Consider the following 21,293-nt stretch of genomic DNA (forward strand, 5'->3'; position numbering starts at 1 on the left):
ATAGGTACTAACTTTTAAGTTGAATTGTTATTTGTTCATATTATGTCATATACAGACTGTAGCGCTAATTATTATTTTTGAAATAACAAAATGAATTATGTATCTTATAAGAATAATTTAATAAAAGAGGTTAAATGTAAAGATTCAAATCGCACCTCAATCCTCATTATTATTAAACGATGTCTACAATATAATATGATTTGGTCAATTTTGAGGTGCTTTTGTTCTTCATTATCGCTATAAATTTAATTTCGAAGTCCTTTATCGAATTTTCTTAGCATTTGTGTGGCAGTAATATTCGCAATCAATTGTTTGATTGCGAATATTACTGCCTGTGTCGACTTCAAACTCAGCAGCAATTAAGTTATAATTAATAGTAGGAGCTGACGTAAATGACCAATATATTGTCTTGTTGTGGACTGCGGGGCCGCGGCCGGCTGAAATACCGACGTCTCCAACCGCACTTATTGTAAAAATTAATGGGTGTATTGCAACGAATTATGGTGTTCTCTAACTAGCTATTAGTATTTGTTAAAATGGTATTAAGTACTTATGTTTATGTAATGCTTATAAAATGTAGAGCTTGCGTGTGCGTGTGCGAGTATTTTATAGAGATAGATAGCATCCGTCCCTCTGTCACCAGGCTGTAACTCATGACATAGACAGTTGAAATTTTCAGAGATATATCTCAAAAAATTAAGCTAAGTAACGTTTGGCAAAGTCATAAATTGGATGGGTAAAGAATTTTTAGGCAACTGCAGCTCTTTAGCTTATTATTTTGTACGGAACGCTTAGTTTTTACACTGAAATTAATTTCGTAATTATAAATACCTTCATTGTAATAACTATTCGTTTAAGATTATATTTCATTTAAGTCCGTACAATGTTAAACGAGTTACACTATGCCAACACAGTTTTAACTTTGATCCGGATCTCGCGGAACCGAAAAGCTTTTACATATTTCCCAATTTCCTCAAACGAGTTTCAATTTTAAATTGACGCCTGAGCGGGTGAGCGCCGAGCGGGTAAGCGGCGAGCGGCGAGCGGCGAGCGGCTGAGAGGTTGTCGTTTTGCAGAAAGTTAGCCCGGTCATCGCAATAAGTTTAGTTTTAAGACGATACACAAAAAAAAATCCACTGCTTGGCGGGCGGAGTCTAATAGCTCGCTATCGCGAACGCTGCCGCTGGCCGACTCGGGACAAACATGTATGGAGTCGTCATACAGTTATAATATTGTTATACATTTATTCAATTGTTGATTTATTGGTTTTATTTTCTTGCTTATAAACAAATAATCTTCTTTCCAACAACTACTTAGACATTATTAATAATTATTATTATTTCGTAATGTTTACTTTATTACAAAATAATACAGGTTATAAATAATCTTTAAAATAACAAAAAATATTGTTACTCTGAAAAAATGAAATGGTACTCAATAACGCGGACTACTGAATTGATTTAGATAGAATTTGATGCTGACGTAGATATTACATCATGCCCAGAAATGAAAGGTACTATTTCTGAAAGAAGTTATAAACCCTAATTCTTCTCAGTCAAAGTCAAGAGTGGAAGATATCACTAATACAGTAAAACTGATGCGAAACTTTGGATGTAAATTTTTTTTTTTTGTTAGTTGTTACTTAATCACGTCAAGACTACATTACCAATTTTGATAAAATATAGCTAATTGCCTGGATTTACACATAGGATACTTTTTATCCGAACTGAACACTTCTGTGGGATAAAACAGGTTTCACGATATAACCTAATTCCACGCGGGCAAAGCCGCGGTCGGAATGATATTTTTTTAAATAAAAAAATTGTTTAAAAAAAACACAAAATATATTGACGCATGTATTTATTTTTTGCACTCTATTATAATTGTAATTATTCATTACAAATAATCAAAATAAAATAGCCAGAACAAAGTTAGGCCCTGGTACGGTAGGTAGGCAGGTACAGCAATGTGAGACGAACACTGGCTTAATTATACCAATAATAATGTATTATAAACATTAAATTAAGTTTACTTTCTAACAACAAAAATACATAATATTAGCTAATGTGAAAGCGAATCAACCAATCATCCCACAAAAATGAAATGTGCACACAAATATTTATCCAAATCGGTTCATGTCATTAGGAGGAGTGACTGCAGCGCCATCTTCCGGGCCCAATTGTGTTTCCAGATCACCCAGGAACTCAATTTAATATACTTACACAAAATTTTTCGAAATTAAAACTCACATTACTATGTAAATATGAATATAAACCAGCTGTTTTATTACTAAGCAATTTCCCGCACAGGTGTAGTAAGTATAAATGAAATAAATATCAACATCAAATTCTTTATACAACATACTTATCTACCACCTTCTAAGAAATGTAATTCTTGAAATTATTTCGTATTTTTTTTAAATATAATACTACTCCAATGAGCTCCTGTTCCATATTATGTCCGCCATACTTCCACTAAGTTCACCATGATTTTTTATTTCTTTGCACTTTGTTGCTTTTTGCTAAAAATGGAATCATGCGATAAAACCAGTAGAACGTTGATAACATACATTTTTGACTGAATAAAGGTACTTACGATGGAGTGGGTTCACATTGTGAACAATCAGTGGGTTTATTTTCCTTCTGGATTCCGGATTTCTGAAAAGATTATCTATGCTATAAATGAAAAAATCTTACACATTCGTTATGTACTTAAAACAGGGGTACATATCAAACATCGTCTATAATACAATTATCATCAAATTTAAAATAAAACCAACTTACTTCATTAATTTGTTCCAATTGTAAGCATTCTTTTTCCTCCAACCTTTATGTTTCTTCTTCTTATTTTCTTTATTGTCCCCATTTGTCTCATTTTGTCTTATCGTGTTGTCACCCTTTGTTACGATTGCGCGAGCGACACAAGTTCCCCGTGTGACGGCCGTAGCGGGAATGACTCGTGCAGCGATCGGGGTAGGAAAGTACAGGGCGGCTCTCGCTATATTGGCTGGTCGCGCGCTAATTTCAAGTATTTCTTGTTTATTTCAAAACCATCGCATATTTCAAAATTCTAAATCGGTAGACGTATAGGTTGTATATTTTATAGTTAATATCCAAAAAGTCGTAACTTTACGTTTGTTATTTTGAAGATGCCAGAGATTATAAAAAAATAACAATGAGAACTTTGTATTTTTTTTCTATCGAGAAAATATCATGGAATCATGTTTCTAAAACGGTAGACGTATTGTGTTACTATTGAACATTCTTGTCAAGAATTTTCATCACGACAACTTTAATAATATAAAAATTACGAAGGTTTAAAAAGGGCCGTAAATGTTAGAAAAATTAATTCATCACCTTAAGAAGGGACATCCAGCCGAAGGTGGAGTAAAATATGAAAAATTAAAATATTTTTTGGTCCTATACTTCAAACATAATGGTTACAAATTAAATTAAGCTAGATTGTTCAAGTAGTATATTACAAATAAACAGCCGAAATATGTGAAAAACCTTGCTTCATACGGCAGTCCATAGCCGCATACGCATAACTATTGCATACGGCATTATATACCCTATCTCAATCGAAAACTTCAGCTGAAACATAAATTTTCAACCAGATTGACCCGTAAATGCAAATAATGGATCATAAAATAAATAAGAGCTCGTAAAATGGCACATCGCTTAATGTTTATATCGACGTTATAGTTCGGTTAATGCTACTTTTCTTAGAGTATGGTAGTATGGTAAAATCACTATTCTAAACGATATGTCCCCATATTATTTTTTTGTATGTTGAATAAAAAAAAATAATAAATAAATATGTTGGGTTGCAGTCGAAGTCCCTGGTGGGCTCCGTGCAAGTTTGTGCCGGGGCGGCCTGCACTGATTTATAGAGCCGCCCTCAAGCCGCATTCTTGTAATAAGCGATAAATTCGCTAACACACGCCTAGCTTTAAATTTTAACCCACAAATAAATGATACTATCCACTAGGCCGTGCTTGATAAAACGCTTAAAACAACTACCTATTTCAATACAAAGTTACAAAAATATATTGCGATAGAAAAAATGGAAAGCCACCGCAAAGCGGCGTAATTCGTACTCGTATAATGAAAAGTGTGTGAGGGTTCCAATCAAATATATGTGTGAGATTAATTCAATAGTTTTTCAAACAAAACTTGCCCACACATGAAAATTATGAAGAGAATATACTACTGAGGGTAGACGGATTTTACATTGCATCGTCATTTCCTCAACATTCCAAATTTAATTACATTATAGAAATACCAGCTGTTAACCACAACGTTATTATTGAGTTAATTTTTTATATAAAATGAAATGAACGCACAAAAGCAGTGCGTCATAGTAATTCCAAACATAATAATCTCAACCATTCGCTTACCAATTTGCCGCTCACCGCGGCTTTTGTGCTCAAATCTATTTGGTACTTTGTATCAGTGCTAAAATGAATTCCGATATACAGGGCACTTGATGCCGTAATTCAATGTTCGCGTAACAAACGAGGCGCGCTCACGGGCGCTCCGCCCCCGTCGCCCGATACCATCGATATATTAGCCGATATTGCGGTGATAAGCGCTCGCACCTTGCCCGCCGATAATCACCTCTGAGCCCAGGGAATAGAGCCGATAGAAACATATACCCTGCCCTACAAGCTCGCACCCTGTAGAGAGCTTTTGACAGGTCGAACGGAAGAGTACTAAAGTATTTTAGCATAAGAGCTTACCACGATAATAAGGTTTTATACTGATGAAGTGCTGGGTAGGGAAGGCGCTCTATGAAGCATTTCTAACAAAAGCATCTTAAATATTTGTTTAAAATTGTTTAATCGATAAAAATGTGCCCGTATCTGTACCTATAGATTTTGTAGGTACCTACATACAATGATATTATATATAGAAACAAGTCTACATGTAAAAGCAATTACGTACATTTCTTAAAGTTATTTGAAACGTTAGGTCTAACAAGCTCTCTTGTTTACTGAAGAAAATATACTCATTTAAAATGTTTACATCACCATTTTAAATTAAATTCGCAATTTATATGAGCGTCTTATCTATAATTAAATGTTATTTATAAAAAAGATAACAATTACAAAACTATTAGCATCAAATGGAATATGTATTATCATAATATGGCAGACTAATAGCTGTTTGTAAATAATGCGTAGTGTAGGTATAATGTTTTATTAATAGATTTGTTTAATTTTCATAGATAATTTTTCCTTTAAGAACATGAATTGACTGTATTTCTTAGCAAATATCCATAATTGCATGTGGTACCCAAATATTAATTTGTGTTTACAAATTGATCTTACCTATCAATTTTGTGATTTTGAATCATAATGAAAAAAAAAACAAATATTGTCATAAACAGTAAGTAAATAAATTATCAATACTTGAATATCATAAGAAAGAAATATTAAGGGAAGAAACTCTATCACGCAGACTCTATGAGAGAAGGTATATCTCTAGGCTCTATGCTATCATAGATCCAAGATATTATGGAATATATGTACATATTCTAGAATCTCATAAATTACAATAATAAAGAACCTCATTGATCACTTTTTTCTTGTTTTGATTATATTTCATACACTTCTTCAATGTTAATGTAGAACTCTGACAGAACCTCTCCTTTACAGAGGTCAGTCATTTGAAACTAAAATCAACATTACAAACATTAATCGTATAATTAGCCTTGGTTTAATTACAATCATCAAACATGATTTATTAATGATTGTATTAAATTATTATTATTCATTTTCATTTGCATGAATCTACATGCAAATACAACTATTTATCAACTTATATTTTCTTTTAGATACTTATAGTTTCCTATCCACGAATCCATATTTTTATTTTACTAGCTGTACCCTCCATAAAAAAAAATAATTATAGCCTGTATTTTTCCGAGGTCTGATAGCTACATCACAAAAAAAGGTTCTAACCTATGCAGAACTTAGGTACATCAATTTACATTTTTTCTCATAAGTCTTCTCACTACTGTATACAATTCATAACTTATTGCGATTTAAAAGTAAAACTTGTAAGATCCATCATAAATATGAGCGCGGAAATTGTACGGCGTCGGTTCCGCTTCGCTTCCGCCCCGTTCCCGCCGCGGAACGCTCTCCTTCCGCCGTGTCCACGCTTTCGCTTATAAATTTGAAGAAGACAGTTACAAAGTCGAACTCTTAATATAGTGATTTTATTAAATTAAAATGGATTTTGGGTAATCGATTTGAACTTATTCCTTTCTTTCATGGTAAGATAGCAAAACTAAATATTTTATAACGGTAGAGCAATAGAAGCAATATAACTACACTAGATGTGAATGTCCTGGAACCAATTAGGTTTTACTGCTTTAACTGCACGAGCATTAGGTACCTATATTGCAATAATTCATATAGTTGTATTTCCTAATCTGTAACCCTCATTGTTATAGAACATAAGTTGTTTCCATCTCTATATGCTCTTCAACAACGCATGAGCTTATAAAACCACGGAAATATCTTAAAAGTTTTACATTGTTGAAAAACTTAGACTATGAAGATAGTGTCCCGGCTTGTGGCAAGTGGCAGGTACAGGCGAGCGCGAATTGAACAAGTTATATTGTTGTGAGGACGTGATGTGCGAGATGCCTGAGCTGTGAACTGTGGACTGTGCTGCGAGATAAATCGTGCTACTCGATGTACCTACTCTTATTGTTTTGCGTGTGCGACTGTACTGACTGCGGCCGGTCGGGTTCAGCATCATCCGAGCATTCGACAAACGGATATACAATATATTATAAAGAGGAAAAAATTTGTAAGAGTTTCGTTTCTATGAAAATGGAATAAAGTAATATACAAAGCTGAAGTATCTCCTTATAAAATGTATGTCTTCCTTAAACGTTTCTTGACGAGACCTCACTTACAGATCTCTAATCTTATAAAAAGGAACTACGGGTAGGTCCATAGGCTAAAGATCTGAACTCTGAAGTCGCTTAAGAATCTCATTTTGCACTTACCAATTGGCAGGAATTCGATAAAAGGTGGGTAATAAATATTAATTAATTTTAATCAGACTGCAAATAATATATAATTATAGCTTGGATCGGAAATATTATCTTTTTACATTAAGTACATAGATCCTAAAAACGAGACGTAAAAAAGGTGTATATTGTAGTTTTATATTCTGGCGCGTAATTCAACGGAACATCTATCTATTATTTATGCCCCGTCGGCTGCAGATTGATTTATTAGACACGAGGAGTAAACATTCGTGTAAAATTTTATTATATTATGGCTTTGCCCGTGCTAAACAAGTATCTTAAGATTACAACCCCTCCTTGTATGAAATATAGACCGTATAATGTATCTTTTTGTAGAAATATAGGTACACTTTAACATTTTATAAGTGACATAAAACAAACTATTTCACAATACAATAGTTTTTAGAATATTTAAACTCGCGTAAATCAAATAGAGAAGGCCTTGGCTCATTATAATGAGAGGCTACCTATTAACACTAAGGTAGATATTATCGACAATAGAATAAGATAAAAATACTTTAATAAGTTTAGTACATAGAGTGAAAATAATAAGTAATTAACATAAGCAAAACAAAATTTAATATCACTTCTTCGAAGAGTAAAAATACAATGATAATCTTACAACTTTAAGATCTTTATAAACTCAGATTCAGTCGTTTCCTATATTTTAAAAGTTGTTTTTAATCAAATTCCTATTGAAGCGTTATTGGCAATTTTCTCTCACTACACGCTGTTGGCTGGATTCCTTTAAATATAATATTGTTCTCGTTTGCGCTCGAGCGGACGTGACGTCACTGCTGATGTCCTGTTTAGGATTGTGTTATTATAACGAAAAAGTCAAAATGTCTTGTGATAATTAACCTATCTGCTACCGACAGGGCACAATGAAATACCCAAAACCTACGTTTTGTGGCCAAAATTCTTTTCGTCCAAGATTTAGAAATTACACACATTACTTCACGAGAAGATTTTTTTTTCTTACTAAACCAGGGTATCCACAAGATCTTCAATAGCTTTTTCTTACTTTTATAGAAATAGAAAGTAGAAACCAGTTATGGTAAAACTTTTTTTAACAGCTCAAGATAATAAATGACAATAGATTTATCTACACGTTCAACAATGAAAATGGAATTCACGTACAAATTAGATACAGATTATGAACTAGCTTTTCGCCCGCGGATTCGCTCGCGTTGATTATAGAGGTTTGTATATCGTGAATTTTCGAATTTCTATGACATACCAGCTATGTTTTCACGACTTCAGAATTCAGATGCCTATATCTCATCAACTTTTTATTTAAGCAAACAAAAAAACAGTAAGAAACGTCTATTTCATTTCTAAAGACCTATCCAATGATACTTCATTTAATTACATAATCATGGAATTATTTTTTTTATACCCCACATTTAGATATTTAATTATTTAATTATTTTTTTTATACCCCACATTTTTTTCAATTTTGCATTTATACCTAATAGAAATGTTAATATAAGTATTTATATAGATCCAAAGTCTAGGCAAACAAGGTATTGGCAGTTCATTTACCGCAGATTATATCGTAGGGCTCATCACACAAAGCGTGACGCGGCACGGTAACGACACGACTGATTCACGATAAAGCCTGAATTTTATAATTCCGCTAAATAATCACTGATACAGCAAGACGTCGCTTTTCGCATAATCATGCTAAAGTCTTTGCTAATTTGTCCTTCCTTCGTGCAAATTAATATTAACCATGATTTTTGTCAATAACGATATAATAAGATTACGTTTATATACCCTCTTTACTTGCAGCAAAAACTCATTAACAGTAATCATAAATATAGAAAGTAAGTTTGAAGATATTATTTAAATTTAAAATTTTGGATATTATTAAGATGATGATTTATGCCCATTATGTTAAACATGTATTTTTCACTAGATCTGTCCTTTACACGATAGTTAGATTAGATGCAGCTAAAAGCGTGGTGTGTTTTGTCGCATCGCGGTCGCAGTCGTGTCGCGTTGCAGTCGTGTCGCGTGCCGCGTAGTGCCGCGCGCTGGCACGGCCTAGCACCGCGCTGCACCTCATTACCTTTTCGTGAATAACCCAAGAAGCTGAATGTTTTCAATTACTTTCGCGATCACCGCCACTGATAGCGGCTGCAATAAAATATTGCTGTGCCTTCACGCGACTGCAGCCCTAACAATAATATTTGTGCTGTATTAGGTACAACTCTACTCCCGCTCCAGTATCGTTCCCTTTAACAGACAAACATCTTCTATTTATTTCTGTGAATTGTAGATATATGATTGTAGACGTCGATACTCAGTATCTGCGTCACGTAAATGTGTTCATCGCTCCAACAATTACAATTTTATTTTTATTTTATTACCAGTAAAAATAAAAATAGGATATGAACAGATAAACATTATGTAGAGCTACTTCTCAAGAATATTAGCAACATTAAAACACTTTTAAATGTGTTGTACAATGTTTTTATCAATATAATTTGAAAGATATCAGGTAATCGTCTCGTTAATGTACTAGTTAACACGCTTAATGTACAAATAATATTGACATGTAGACGCACATTTACAATTTAATTTTACTTTTTAACATGATAATATTATACAGGGTGTCTCAAAAGAAAGTTTATATTTTGAGGATGAATAAAAAAAAAAGTAAGCGGTGTATTGAAAAAATGTTTATTAATTATTAGAGTGCATAATATGGGAATTTATTTCTTAAAAATAATATCGTCCCAATGCAGTCCATTGCGTTCACGGCACTCATTTAATCGAACACTAAAATCATTAATGACAGCTCGGCAGGTAGACACAGTGATGGCTGCCATTTCGTGTCGGATATTTTCTTGTAAATGCACTAGAGAAGTTGTTTTTTTGGCAAACACTTTATATTCAAGATACCCCCACAAGAAAAAGTCCATGGGAGTTAAATCAGGGCTGCGTGGAGGCCAATTTATATCACCTCTCCTAGATATCAATTTTCCCGGAAAAATTTCATGAATTCGAGGTAAAGACATATTGGATGTGTGTGATGTAGCTCCGTCTTGCTGCAACCATGTTCTCTGTTTATAGCCAGGAAAGTTTTGCAGTGCAGGCACTAAAAACTCGTCTACCATCGCTCTGAATTTACTGTAACTGCACGCCCCCTTTCGTCTTCGAAAAAGTAAGGGCCAATAATTCCTCGCTAATTTCTAATCTCGATAATTTCTTGTGGGGGTATCTTAAATCTAAAGTGTATACCAACAAACCAACTTCTCTAGAGCATTTAAAAGAAAATATCCGGCATGAAATGGCAGCTATCACTGTGTCTACCTGCCGAGCTGTCATAAATACTGTAATTTTACTGTTCGATTAAATGAGTGCCGTGAACGCAATGGACTGCATTTGGACGATATTATTTTTAAGAAATAAATTCCCATATTATGCACTTTAATAATTAATAAACATTTTTTCAATACACCGCTTCCTTTTTTTTTTATTCATCCACAAAATATAAACTTTCTTTTGAGACACCCTGTATTAAAGTATCGTCGCAACTTCAATGTTTATATTATGTTAATAATTAATATACGATACGTATGAAATGTAACTATACGGCAGGGATTAAAAATTTCCTCATGGCGACTAAGTGAAAAAAAGAAAGAGAAATTTCATTTTTTGATGTCTGATTGGGTTCTTCGAGTGGTATAATTTGGAAAAGATCTGGAATTTTGCTATTTCTCGAGGTATTTTAGGCATGTCAAATGCTCAATGCCAAATAAATTTATAAACAAGTAATAATACTTGTTTATAATAATCAGCTTAATATCGAAGATAAAAAATATAGTGAAAAAAGTATAGAGGACTAGAGGTAGTATACAAAGATGACGATATTAGACTTTAACAGCACGTAATAGAGTCCTATAACTTGACTTGTAATTTTGGCTATCATTTTTTATAAAAGCTATTTCTTAAATGTGAATTGCGTGAGAATTTAAATGAATTATTATGCAAAAATATATTTATTTATATAAATATATATCTTAAATACATTTTGAAACATACTTGTATCGAAAACCTTTCTGCTCGGAAAGTCGTTTGTGAATACAGCAATTGACCTTTTATTTTACATCATCACAGATTGAATCATTTAAAGTATTATTATTTTTTGTATGTTTGTACATTATATCTTTGGATAGATAGATTAATTAGATTGATAATAATAAATTGCGAGACTTCTCTTTTCCTCATACACACGCAGAATCGAAATAAGGCTTTTATGGTGTTTCAAATGAATAATTATAAATTCCGTCGTGTTTTTTAATTTTGTTATTTTTTAAGCAACACAATACTCAGGCATTCAATTTGCATTTTAATGTCCGTAAAGATTATAATTGAAGATAATACCTAATATAAATAATTGTAATCATTTGACCCGCTTTTTTTGCAAAGCGAGCTCAGTCAGGTTTTCCATCCCGCCGAATACAATACATTGATCATTTATGATTTAAGTATAACCGACATAAAATATAACCAAATGTTTTGGCCAACTCTAGCATTTATTTGGGTGTTAGATTCAATTTGAGTTTATCTATTACCCTTGCGTCAGTAGAAACCAATTATAGAAGTGTAATAGTACTATTTTTTAATTATTTATGAACTATATCTTTGAGGAAGGACACGGACATTCGGTAAGTTAAAAACATTGTTTATACGTTATTATTAAAATGTAATTGTTTCTTTTTTCTTTGTCAAGTTCCGTGTCAGAAGTTTTATTAAAATAATAAAATTTAATGATTGTAGATATTGAAGTAATTTTACATTTAACAAACTGTGCAAGTACTAATTAAAATATTATAAAAATTAAGCACCGTCATTCTTATTATTCGGAATTTAATTAATCAGCAGCAACCTTTAAAAGTACTCATTAATTTTTATCCATATACATTTATAATTTCACAGCTAAACCTCCGCACAAGGATTAAAAATGAAAATATTTAAAAATACAAACTAAAAGATTAAAATAAATCTTATCATACATCGTATTAATTATTTATCAGATATTATATAAAGAGTTTTAAACAGAATGATGAGCAGCCAAACATTCAGACCATTAAGTACAAGTAAATACACGAAGCTGCGTTGCTAATTGGTGAGGAGGATCTCACGTGTTCCAGGAAAAACAGATACTGGTGTTCCAAGCTTTGCTTTGTAGATAATACTACGAATAACGACTACTTACCTATGACTAGAACACAATGCGTACCTACACTTTAAATTAATTAGAAACTTTCCTGATTTATCCTTTACATAATATATTAAAAAGGTGTGATACATTTGAAATTTTAATAAATACTTATAATATAGGCAGTGTGATTTGCAATATAGTAGAATTACTAATAATTACCATGATCTAAAAAAGCTTAGGTACTACAAACATCAAATCTTTCCACTTTAATCTTTATTATATTATACATAAAAACCTGTCTCTCCATACAGAGCAAATCTGATGTTGATTTATATAGCTATTAAATTTACTAGCTGCGCCCCGCGGTTTCACCTGCGTTGCTCCGCTCCTGTTGGTCTTAGCATGATGATAATTATATAGCCTTCCTCGATAAATGGACTATCTATCGAAATAATTTTTCAAATCGGACAAGTAGTTCCTGAGATTACCGCGTTCAAACAAAAAAGCCAACAAACTCTTCAGCTTTATAATATTAGTTATTATAGGTAGATAACAGTTAACTATCCCATCCGATTCAAGTTCAAGTTTTGAATATGATGCTCCTTTTAAATTTTGCCTTAATGACCTTCATGTAATTTTATAACATCAACGTAGTTAGTACGATATATGATAATAAAATAGATATAAAATAAAACCTTGACAGATTGAAGAGTGTTTCCTTTGATCCAACTGTTACCACACCGTAAACAGCCTTGGATCTTATTACAATTATTCATTTATGCATTTGGATTACGATGTTTTTTGTATTAAGTTAATGTGCATGTTTGTTTTTTCGGTTGTGCTTAATTTAGACCTGTGAAGTCATATGCTCACCATACATCTTGAAAAGTTACGATTTTTTTTATAAATTATAACATTGCTAAATTCTCGGATATATTACTTATATGTATTATTCATAATAACCGTGTTGACGTAGATATATTATTGCCATACATGTTTTTAACTAAATTATTCACTATTCAACGCCCTATGAATAATTAACTCAGATAATTTTTATAAAAAAGGAAACCAAATATCCATAGTTACGTTTAACTTGTCTCCATTAGTACAAGGCCTAAATATTAATTAAGTACATGTCACACTGGACTACATCAAGATTTGCAGATAATTAAGTCGTAATTTTGAAACCAGTTCCAAGTGGAGGCTTTTAAATCAAATCAGCTTCATTATCCTTTTCGCACTTGAATAACAATGGCATATATTTTGCTGGACGATCTTTATTTCATTTCGACGGTCGTTTTTTTGAACGTTCTTGTGATTTACTGCGCCTGCTGGTGTCGCGTGCGCAGGACTGAAAAACACTCGCCGAAATGGGCGGAAATTACCGTATAGTATTATCGTGCGTATTTGATAATAATAGTTTAAATTGTTATGTGTTTCGACTTGGTGTGGCAGTGAAAGTGAAGAGGCTCTGATAGCACAACGCGACGACTGAAAAAGGTATTTAATAAACACTTCGTAACTGTCACGTACCTATAGTCTACTGCACTTAATGCAATAAACAGAAAGTAATTAAAACATTTTCAAATAACTATTAATTGTTTATTATTATTTATAGTAACAGGCTTCCCGCAAGTAAAGATATCTTGTATCGTCAATAAGTGTCATGTTCTATTGATGTTAATTTTTCATATTTCCTATATAATATATTCCATATTTTATAATAATTATGATATAAAGGCAAATTGAACAAATAAAATTAGATCTTTAGTTATGATAATGTTATAACTAACACTTTATTTTAAACTATAAAATAGTCGCGTATTTGTTGTGCAAATAAAAATTAACCATCAATATCGAGTATAGGTAGTTCTATTATGTATTATATATCAAAATAATATTATATGGCCTAAGTTTAATGCGAATCATTTCGACCAGAAAATTATAAAGACTTTCATATAGGAAATTGTGAGTGTTTTCTTCGTAGATGATTGTTTTTACTCAATGTAAATACCGCAAAATACACTAACATAAATATGGAAAAACTCGTGTAATCCAAATATACGTATATAAATTACTAAACCCTTTCCGTGAAAACTGCTAAATTTTCACACACCGCGGCTCTGCCCACTGCCCCCTGCCTGCCCCCTGCCTGCTGTCTCTCTTTCGTGGAAATTAAATACTCTTCTCAGTACTTGCTACTATAAAACACCTAAATAAATATAGGACCTACAAACTAAAAAAGCACGTTAATATAAGCACATTACATTATTATATTGTCACCGATTCTTGATTTGTGTTCCTTGAGTCTAAAGAAGTCGCGGTAACATACAGACATAATATGATCAACTATAGCGTGTTAAAAAGTAACAAGGAGTCATAGATTATGTAACATTCTAATTTTTTGGGGATTTTTATAAGTATTCGATTAAATAACTACACTTACCTACTCTCAACGATAAAAGTAAAGATATGTATAAATAATTGGAAAAAGTAAAAAAGTCATGGGTACGATAACAGTTTCAAAAACAACGAATCGTATAATGAAGAAGATAAATATTCTAAAACAAATTGTAAAATTTCAGTAGCAAGCACTATTTGTTTAATTGTCGTTTATTGACTATTACAAAGCAAGTATTTACCCCTCAGCTATGTTCACATGTTATAATAACAAATACTTAATAGAAATAGGTGTTTGCTCTTATAAATAAGCGTAATGGCAAATAGTATCATCTTTCAATATTTATTTAGATAAATATTTTCCATTGTGCAAAACATCAAAATTTAAAAATTATTTCGCTATGTTTACTCAAATGAAATTCTTTTATGTATATAATTATTGTTAAGTTGGAGCTCTCTGTGTCTCTACTTAGGCTGCTTTATAGAACATCTAAGTAGAAAACTGATACAACAACAAAAATATAATACACATAAACAACATAAAACAAATTGAAATAAAATGATGTCACTTCTTAAGACAAGAGTTTAGGCCAGCATAGCCATAGGTGTATGGATAATTTTATGCACGAATGCGTCTCACTTATTTTTCATGGTATGTGCACAATCATTACTTATGAGTGAACATGCACTAAGCTTAACAGATGTTTTGTGCCTATTGGCTAGATCTGCGAATTGGCCAACAATTATTACTAACCACATAAAAAACTAGTGCAAAACTATGCGTCTGGTTTACTTTTGTTCCTACATATGTACTTATTTTATTAATTCTATAGGTAACGAAGAATGGACGCAGCAACCGCAGTCGCGGGCGTGCTAAAGTTGCAGAACGCATTCGCCCTGCTCTCCACATTGGCATTCACAGCATATCTCTTCCCTAGACAGGGGGAAGTATCGGGTACGTGTTAAATATATTAGCGATATTTTATTTTACGTAAATATCATCATCAGCCTATAGCTGCTGTTCCCACTGCACATGAAAGGCAAATGCACCTATTATTCCATCACACAGGTTATGATTGTACAATGATAAAAAAAGTATTTATCATGATATTTAGTAATTTACTATCGCTCTATCTAACGCACTTCTATATGATCTTCACTGCACTATACATATTGCATTAAATAATATTATCATCTCGTTCTTAGATGATGGAAGTTTATTGGCAATTTTGCTAATTAATAAAGACTCAATGCGATGTCACCCATATTGAAACATTGCTAATTAGTCATTAAATGTGATACAATTAATTATTCTTGAGTGAGAATACTTGAACAAAATCAATTTCAGATTCTAATAATTTATTTGAGGAATTGCTCTCATCTTCAAACAATCACAGAAAGTTATGATATTAATTATTGATTAAAAACAACGTTACTGCAACCGAGTAAACATATTTTCTATATGCTTTAGATCTGGATGACTTCGACTTCATAATAGTGGGCGCGGGATCGGCGGGCTGCGTGCTGGCTGACCGGCTGAGCGCGTGCGGCCGGCGCGTGCTGCTGCTGGAGTTCGGCGGCGACCCGCCCTTCGAGTCCGTTGTGAGTGTACTCACGAGTTAGCGCCTTCTTGTGACGACATAGCTATGTATTGAATCCAATAGATAAGAATATAGCCGCTCTTTGTACGTTTTTTTTTGTCATAAGTTCATTCATTGTTAATCATTTATATCATAAGTTATCTCAACCATGTAACAAACTGTATTTCTGTGTATGTACAATAAAGAGTATTCATTCATTCAACATAGGTTATAATAAGGCAATTAATTTTTTATTTTAATTTAATTTAGTCAGACAAGATAAACCGCTAACGATGACGATATGCAAATAGGTATTGGAGCAAATAGTATTTTTTATGTGACCTTTGGACGTTCCTATTCTTAGTTGGATCGCATAATGGATTTTCGGCATGATTTCCTTTTATCTTAACTAGCAGATCTCCATCTACGTAGTTGTTAAATATCTAATACTTAATAGAGAGTACGAATAAAATATTTCAATATTAACTAATTTATTTAAACTTTTTTGTTTCGACCAGTATGGTGCTATTATATTATTAATTATTATATTTTGATTACAAACGTGTTGCTAAACACAACGATAAATCCTAGAAGGCTCTATGTAAGTTTATATTTGTCTAATTAGTGTAATTTTTATTTCAGAAACCAGGATTATTCAATTACTTGCCTAGAACACCTTATGATTACAATTATACTTCAGAAAATGACAACTTTGCCTATCAAACTCACAAAATAAAAGCCCTGAACCTGACCAGCGGGCGTGTGCTTGGCGGCGGCAGCAGCGTCAACTACATGATGTACGTGCGCGGCTGCCCGGGGGACTACCAGCGCTGGGCACAAGCCGCGCAGGACAACACCTGGAACTGGAAAGGCGTCTATCCGTACTTCATCAAGAGCGAAAATCTGCAGAGTCACGATTTGCGCCACTCCCCGTACGCGCAGTATCACGGATTTAAAGGCCCTTTAAAAGTTACGAGAGAGACGAATCAGGACATTTTTAGATTTATAAACAGTTTTGAGGAAATCGGAAAACCGTCCGTCTTCGATATCAACGGTCCGTTCACGCAGGGCTACACGCCTGCCTTGTTTACTATAGCGGATGAAGTTCGACAATCAACAGCCTATGCGTTTATACCGAGAATGAAGCGTAGGCCGAATTTAGTGGTCCGGAAGAACAGCTTCGTTACTAAAATAATAATCGACGACGACAACGTGGCAATCGGAGTTGAGTTTGAGACGCAGGACGGAAAAAAGTTGCGGGCGTTAGCACGGAGAGAAGTGATAGTGTCAGCGGGCTCCTTCAACAGCGCACGCCTCCTCATGCTCTCCGGGGTGGGCCCGCGCGACCAGCTCGAGCCGCTAGGTATACCCATCAAGAGCGAGCTCCCGGTCGGCTACCACTTACAAGACCACGTTATCTCTGTAATATCGATTAAGACGGAGGAGTCCCATGCCCCGCCGCCTGACTTAAATATAAATAAGCTCCCGTTTCCTCTTTTCGCTGGCTACGTATCGCTCGACGATAACGAACGGTGTCCACAATATCAAGCCGCAGTTTTCGACGTACCGAACGACAGCCCGGCGCCGCTGCAGCTGTGCGCGTTCAATTTCGGATTCGAAGATTACATATGCAACAATCTTTTCAACGCGAGCATCGGTCGAAACACACTCTTTACGAATATCAATGTCTTACATCCAAGATCAACCGGTCGCGTGAAATTACGCAGCAAAGATCCAAAGGATCCGCCTATAGTCGAACCCGGAACGTTCTCAGATGAAAGAGACCTCGATGATTTGGCGCGATACGTCGAAGATTACACAAAAGTTTTAAACTCGACTTATATGAGGAGCATCAACGCGGAGTTCGCCGACTTGTCGTTTCCAACGTGTTCGCAGTACGAGTACGGCAGCGCGGAGTTCTGGCGCTGCTACGTGCTGGCCACGGCGACGACGATGTACCACTACGTGGGCACGTGCCGGCTGGGCGAAGTGGTGGACGCGCGGCTGCGCGTGCGCGGCGTGCGGCACCTGCGCGTGGCCGACGCCAGCGTGGTGCCCTACCTGCCCAGCGGGAACATCAACGCGCCCGTCATCATGATTGCAGAAAAGGCGGCCGATTTTATTAATAGCGACCACCGTTGTTTGCATTAATTGTGAAGTTATATTCTGCGTATCATAAGTGATAATTTATTTACCTTAAGTATTAAGTAATTTATATATATTTTACATATTTTAGTGATTACAGTATTATTTATTAAAATATGTTTTATTTTAAATCAGATATCTCACTCTTTTGTAATTTGAAATCCCTTTTTCCAAACACCAATGTTTTTATACGCCAAACCTACCTACAGTCAACATTTTTAACTAAAGTAGTATATTTAAAGAAAACGTTCAGTATTATTATAACATTTAATACACTAAATATTCTAAAACAACCTACTCCACTCTGCCATATATTATATTATACCTATTACTTATAGAGACAAAACTAGATAGTTATTATTTATTTACTGCAAACTAATAAAATATGTTTCACTTTACACGTGCTATTAATACATATAAACAATAAAATAATAACAGTATAAAGCAAGGCCAATCGCAAAGTACAGGAAATAACTGAAGAGATTATTACATTCTCTTAAATATGTATGTACAGTTGTATACCATTTAAACATTTCGACAATAAATGTTGAATTTTAAATAAACCTTGAAATGTGTTTACTTCGTTTTAACCTCAAATATTACTTATTGTATCATAGAATGTTTACTTTATGATAGGAATAGTTTTTTATAATATCTATAAAAATGAAGGTTTATTACATAGATACGTTATACATACATATCACATTGAAGCAACATTGAAGTAAAGTAAATTAAAGATATAATAAACTAATAAAGGGCACGCTCCATTTATGACCGTGATCTTTACATTGAAAGTACGGACGTATTATATTCATTCTTATTTAATATCTCAATAGATCGTGTTTTAAATATATATTTAAGTATTCCTATTTCCTAAATATAAATTACATTAATGGTATGAAACCACAGAAGTAATATAATTTCCAATTTCAAATTCATTTGAATATCACGGGGAATCCCATATTATTATAGGGAGTAATAAAACCCTTAATATATTTTTGAGAAGTGTTAAAAATTATAATAACACGGGTATATACCCGCAAAGTAGCGAGGGCTCTAATATAATATTAAGTCTATTCGAACCACTGAGTTACTATATTATACTCAGTTGTTCTAATGATTAGAAAAGATAGTCAGACCGCGACCTAAACTAGAGCAACATTAAATCTACTTCAGCGTAGATTTATCGTATGATCCAAAATAATTTGTAAAATGATTATCTTTTAACTAAATTTTAATAAATCTGTATGATCCAATAGAAGGTTATTGTTGGTAAAAAATCACTGTAGGTATAGTGTATACTGTATACGTATAACTTTAGTTAGTACATGCACACCATATTGTATTCTCCGCTCGCGCCGCACTGTGAGCCGCAAGCCTGTTGGCTGTTACATCAATGTCTCAAAGTGTAAGCTCTACAGAGCTGTGTCAAAGACTAAAATTCCTGAATAAATAGGGCTGCTGATCATCTGTTTATAATTTAGGTACCTAAGTAATGAACTTTATCTACTTTTACGAAGCATTTTCTCTTTACTTACATTTCGCCGTTTGTTGAAGACTGCAGCCCTAAGAAGAAATTTGTTACATTTTTCATATGAACTGGGAAAAATGTCAATAGTTGCAAGATGTGGGCCAGTAACCAATTTTCGATACATAGTTATATTATTTGATTATTTCCCTATAATTACTATAGATAGCAGTAAGCTCAAACGTGAATTACATAATGTCATATATTAAATAAAGTTTTACAAGTCACATAGCGGTTTGCATGTTCTAGCAGTTGGAAGCCCTATAAATAGAGTATATTTATTTAGATTTCGGGTATAACCCCAACATCATACTTCAAAGCACAAAAGCCCGCGCTCGTGTCCAATAAAGGAATATATCCTCGGGATTTTGTCATTTATTACTCAGGAAATAGAGTCGAGAGTCCTGTAGACACAATATCAAAAATGAGATGCATTTGAGATGCGATGTAATGCTTTGACGTAAACAAATCTTTAAGTCCGGAGCGCTGGCCATTTGTTTAGTAGAGTGTCTGTTCATTATGCGGCTTCACGTTGTCAGTTTTTCGAGCAAATTTGCGACTCTTGACCAGAGAAGATAAAAGATGAGCAGACTGCATTTTACTGTTGGTATTCCCAACTCTATGTGATAAACGCAACTGTAATATCTTGTGATTTAGAATAAAATGCACATATGCACTCAAGTCGTACTATCCTATAGTATTAATCATCGTTTTAAATGCCTCATTTGTAAGGCAAACATGGCGCTTGGGTCGTCCTGGTTACTAAGTTCACCATATAAAGTTAACAATAACGTCCCATTCATGTCCCATTTGTAACGATAAACCCCTTGAGATGAGATTATATTGAATACTAGCTTCCGCCCGCGACTCCGTCCGCGCGGATGTCGGTCTTCGCGTGGATGGTTTATTTCTCCATTTTGAGTAACTCTGACAATAACATCTTATAAATATCTATTGGACTCAAATACGGCTAGGCCTATAATAATACCCAACGTGTGTTCGCTGTTCTACAGGTCTAAACGTCTATGGATAAAACTGAAAAATTAAGATTATTTTTTTTCTTCGTATTTTTTCAGGATAAAAAGTATCCTATTTTACGCCCAGGATAATAAGGTATAATTATACCAAGTTTCATCGAAATGGAACCGTTAGTTTTCACGTGATGTCTTCACATACAGACAGACAGACAGACAGACAGACAGACAGACAGACAGACAGACAAAAATTTTTTTTAATCACATATTTGGGTTTGGTATCGATCCAGTAACACCCCCTGCTATTTATTTTTTCAATATTTTCAATGTACAGAATTGACCCTTCTACAGATTTATTATATATGTATAGATGTCTACATGGAAAAACATCCCCCATTGTCTACTACGTGTTATGTAATAAAATTATGATCTAAATTATT

At 33.7% G+C, this 21,293-nt stretch overlaps 1 protein-coding gene across 4 annotated transcripts; it reads left to right on the forward strand.

The window, feature by feature from the left end:
• Positions 1 to 6,221: 6,221 nt before the first annotated feature.
• Positions 6,222 to 18,485, forward strand: LOC149486234 (ecdysone oxidase-like). 4 transcript variants are annotated; one of them, XM_089697928.1, is made up of 4 exons: positions 6,222 to 6,282; positions 15,460 to 15,581; positions 16,098 to 16,228; positions 16,849 to 18,485. In XM_089697928.1, exons 2-4 carry the CDS (start codon positions 15,470 to 15,472, stop codon positions 18,355 to 18,357), a joined length of 1,752 nt encoding a protein of 583 aa, XP_089554054.1. In that variant the 5' UTR covers positions 6,222 to 6,282; positions 15,460 to 15,469; the 3' UTR covers positions 18,358 to 18,485. The 4 variants fall into 4 exon arrangements, with proteins under 4 accessions (XP_089554054.1, XP_089554053.1, XP_089554055.1 ...); XM_089697927.1 differs by lacking the exon at positions 6,222 to 6,282 and adding an exon at positions 11,502 to 11,729; XM_089697929.1 differs by lacking the exon at positions 6,222 to 6,282 and adding an exon at positions 13,385 to 13,723 and having other exon boundaries at positions 15,458 to 15,581.
• The last annotated feature ends 2,808 nt before the right edge of the window (positions 18,486 to 21,293 follow it).

This window comes from Colias philodice, chromosome 8 (assembly GCF_061535455.1).
Source record: "Colias philodice isolate Cphi_HAF_F1 chromosome 8, ilColPhil1 Martin Lab GWU primary, whole genome shotgun sequence".
NCBI lineage: Eukaryota > Metazoa > Arthropoda > Insecta > Lepidoptera > Pieridae > Colias > Colias philodice.

Bases quoted from the DNA above. Each gene is read 5' to 3' on its own strand.
- LOC149486234 (XM_089697928.1), top strand. From the start codon at position 15,470: ATGGACGCAGCAACCGCAGTCGCGGGCGTGCTAAAGTTGCAGAACGCA. The intron at 15,582-16,097 runs GTACGTGTTAAA...TATATGCTTTAG, and splicing joins TAGACAGGGGGAAGTATCGG to ATCTGGATGACTTCGACTTC. The intron at 16,229-16,848 runs GTGAGTGTACTC...TTTTTATTTCAG, and splicing joins ACCCGCCCTTCGAGTCCGTT to AAACCAGGATTATTCAATTA.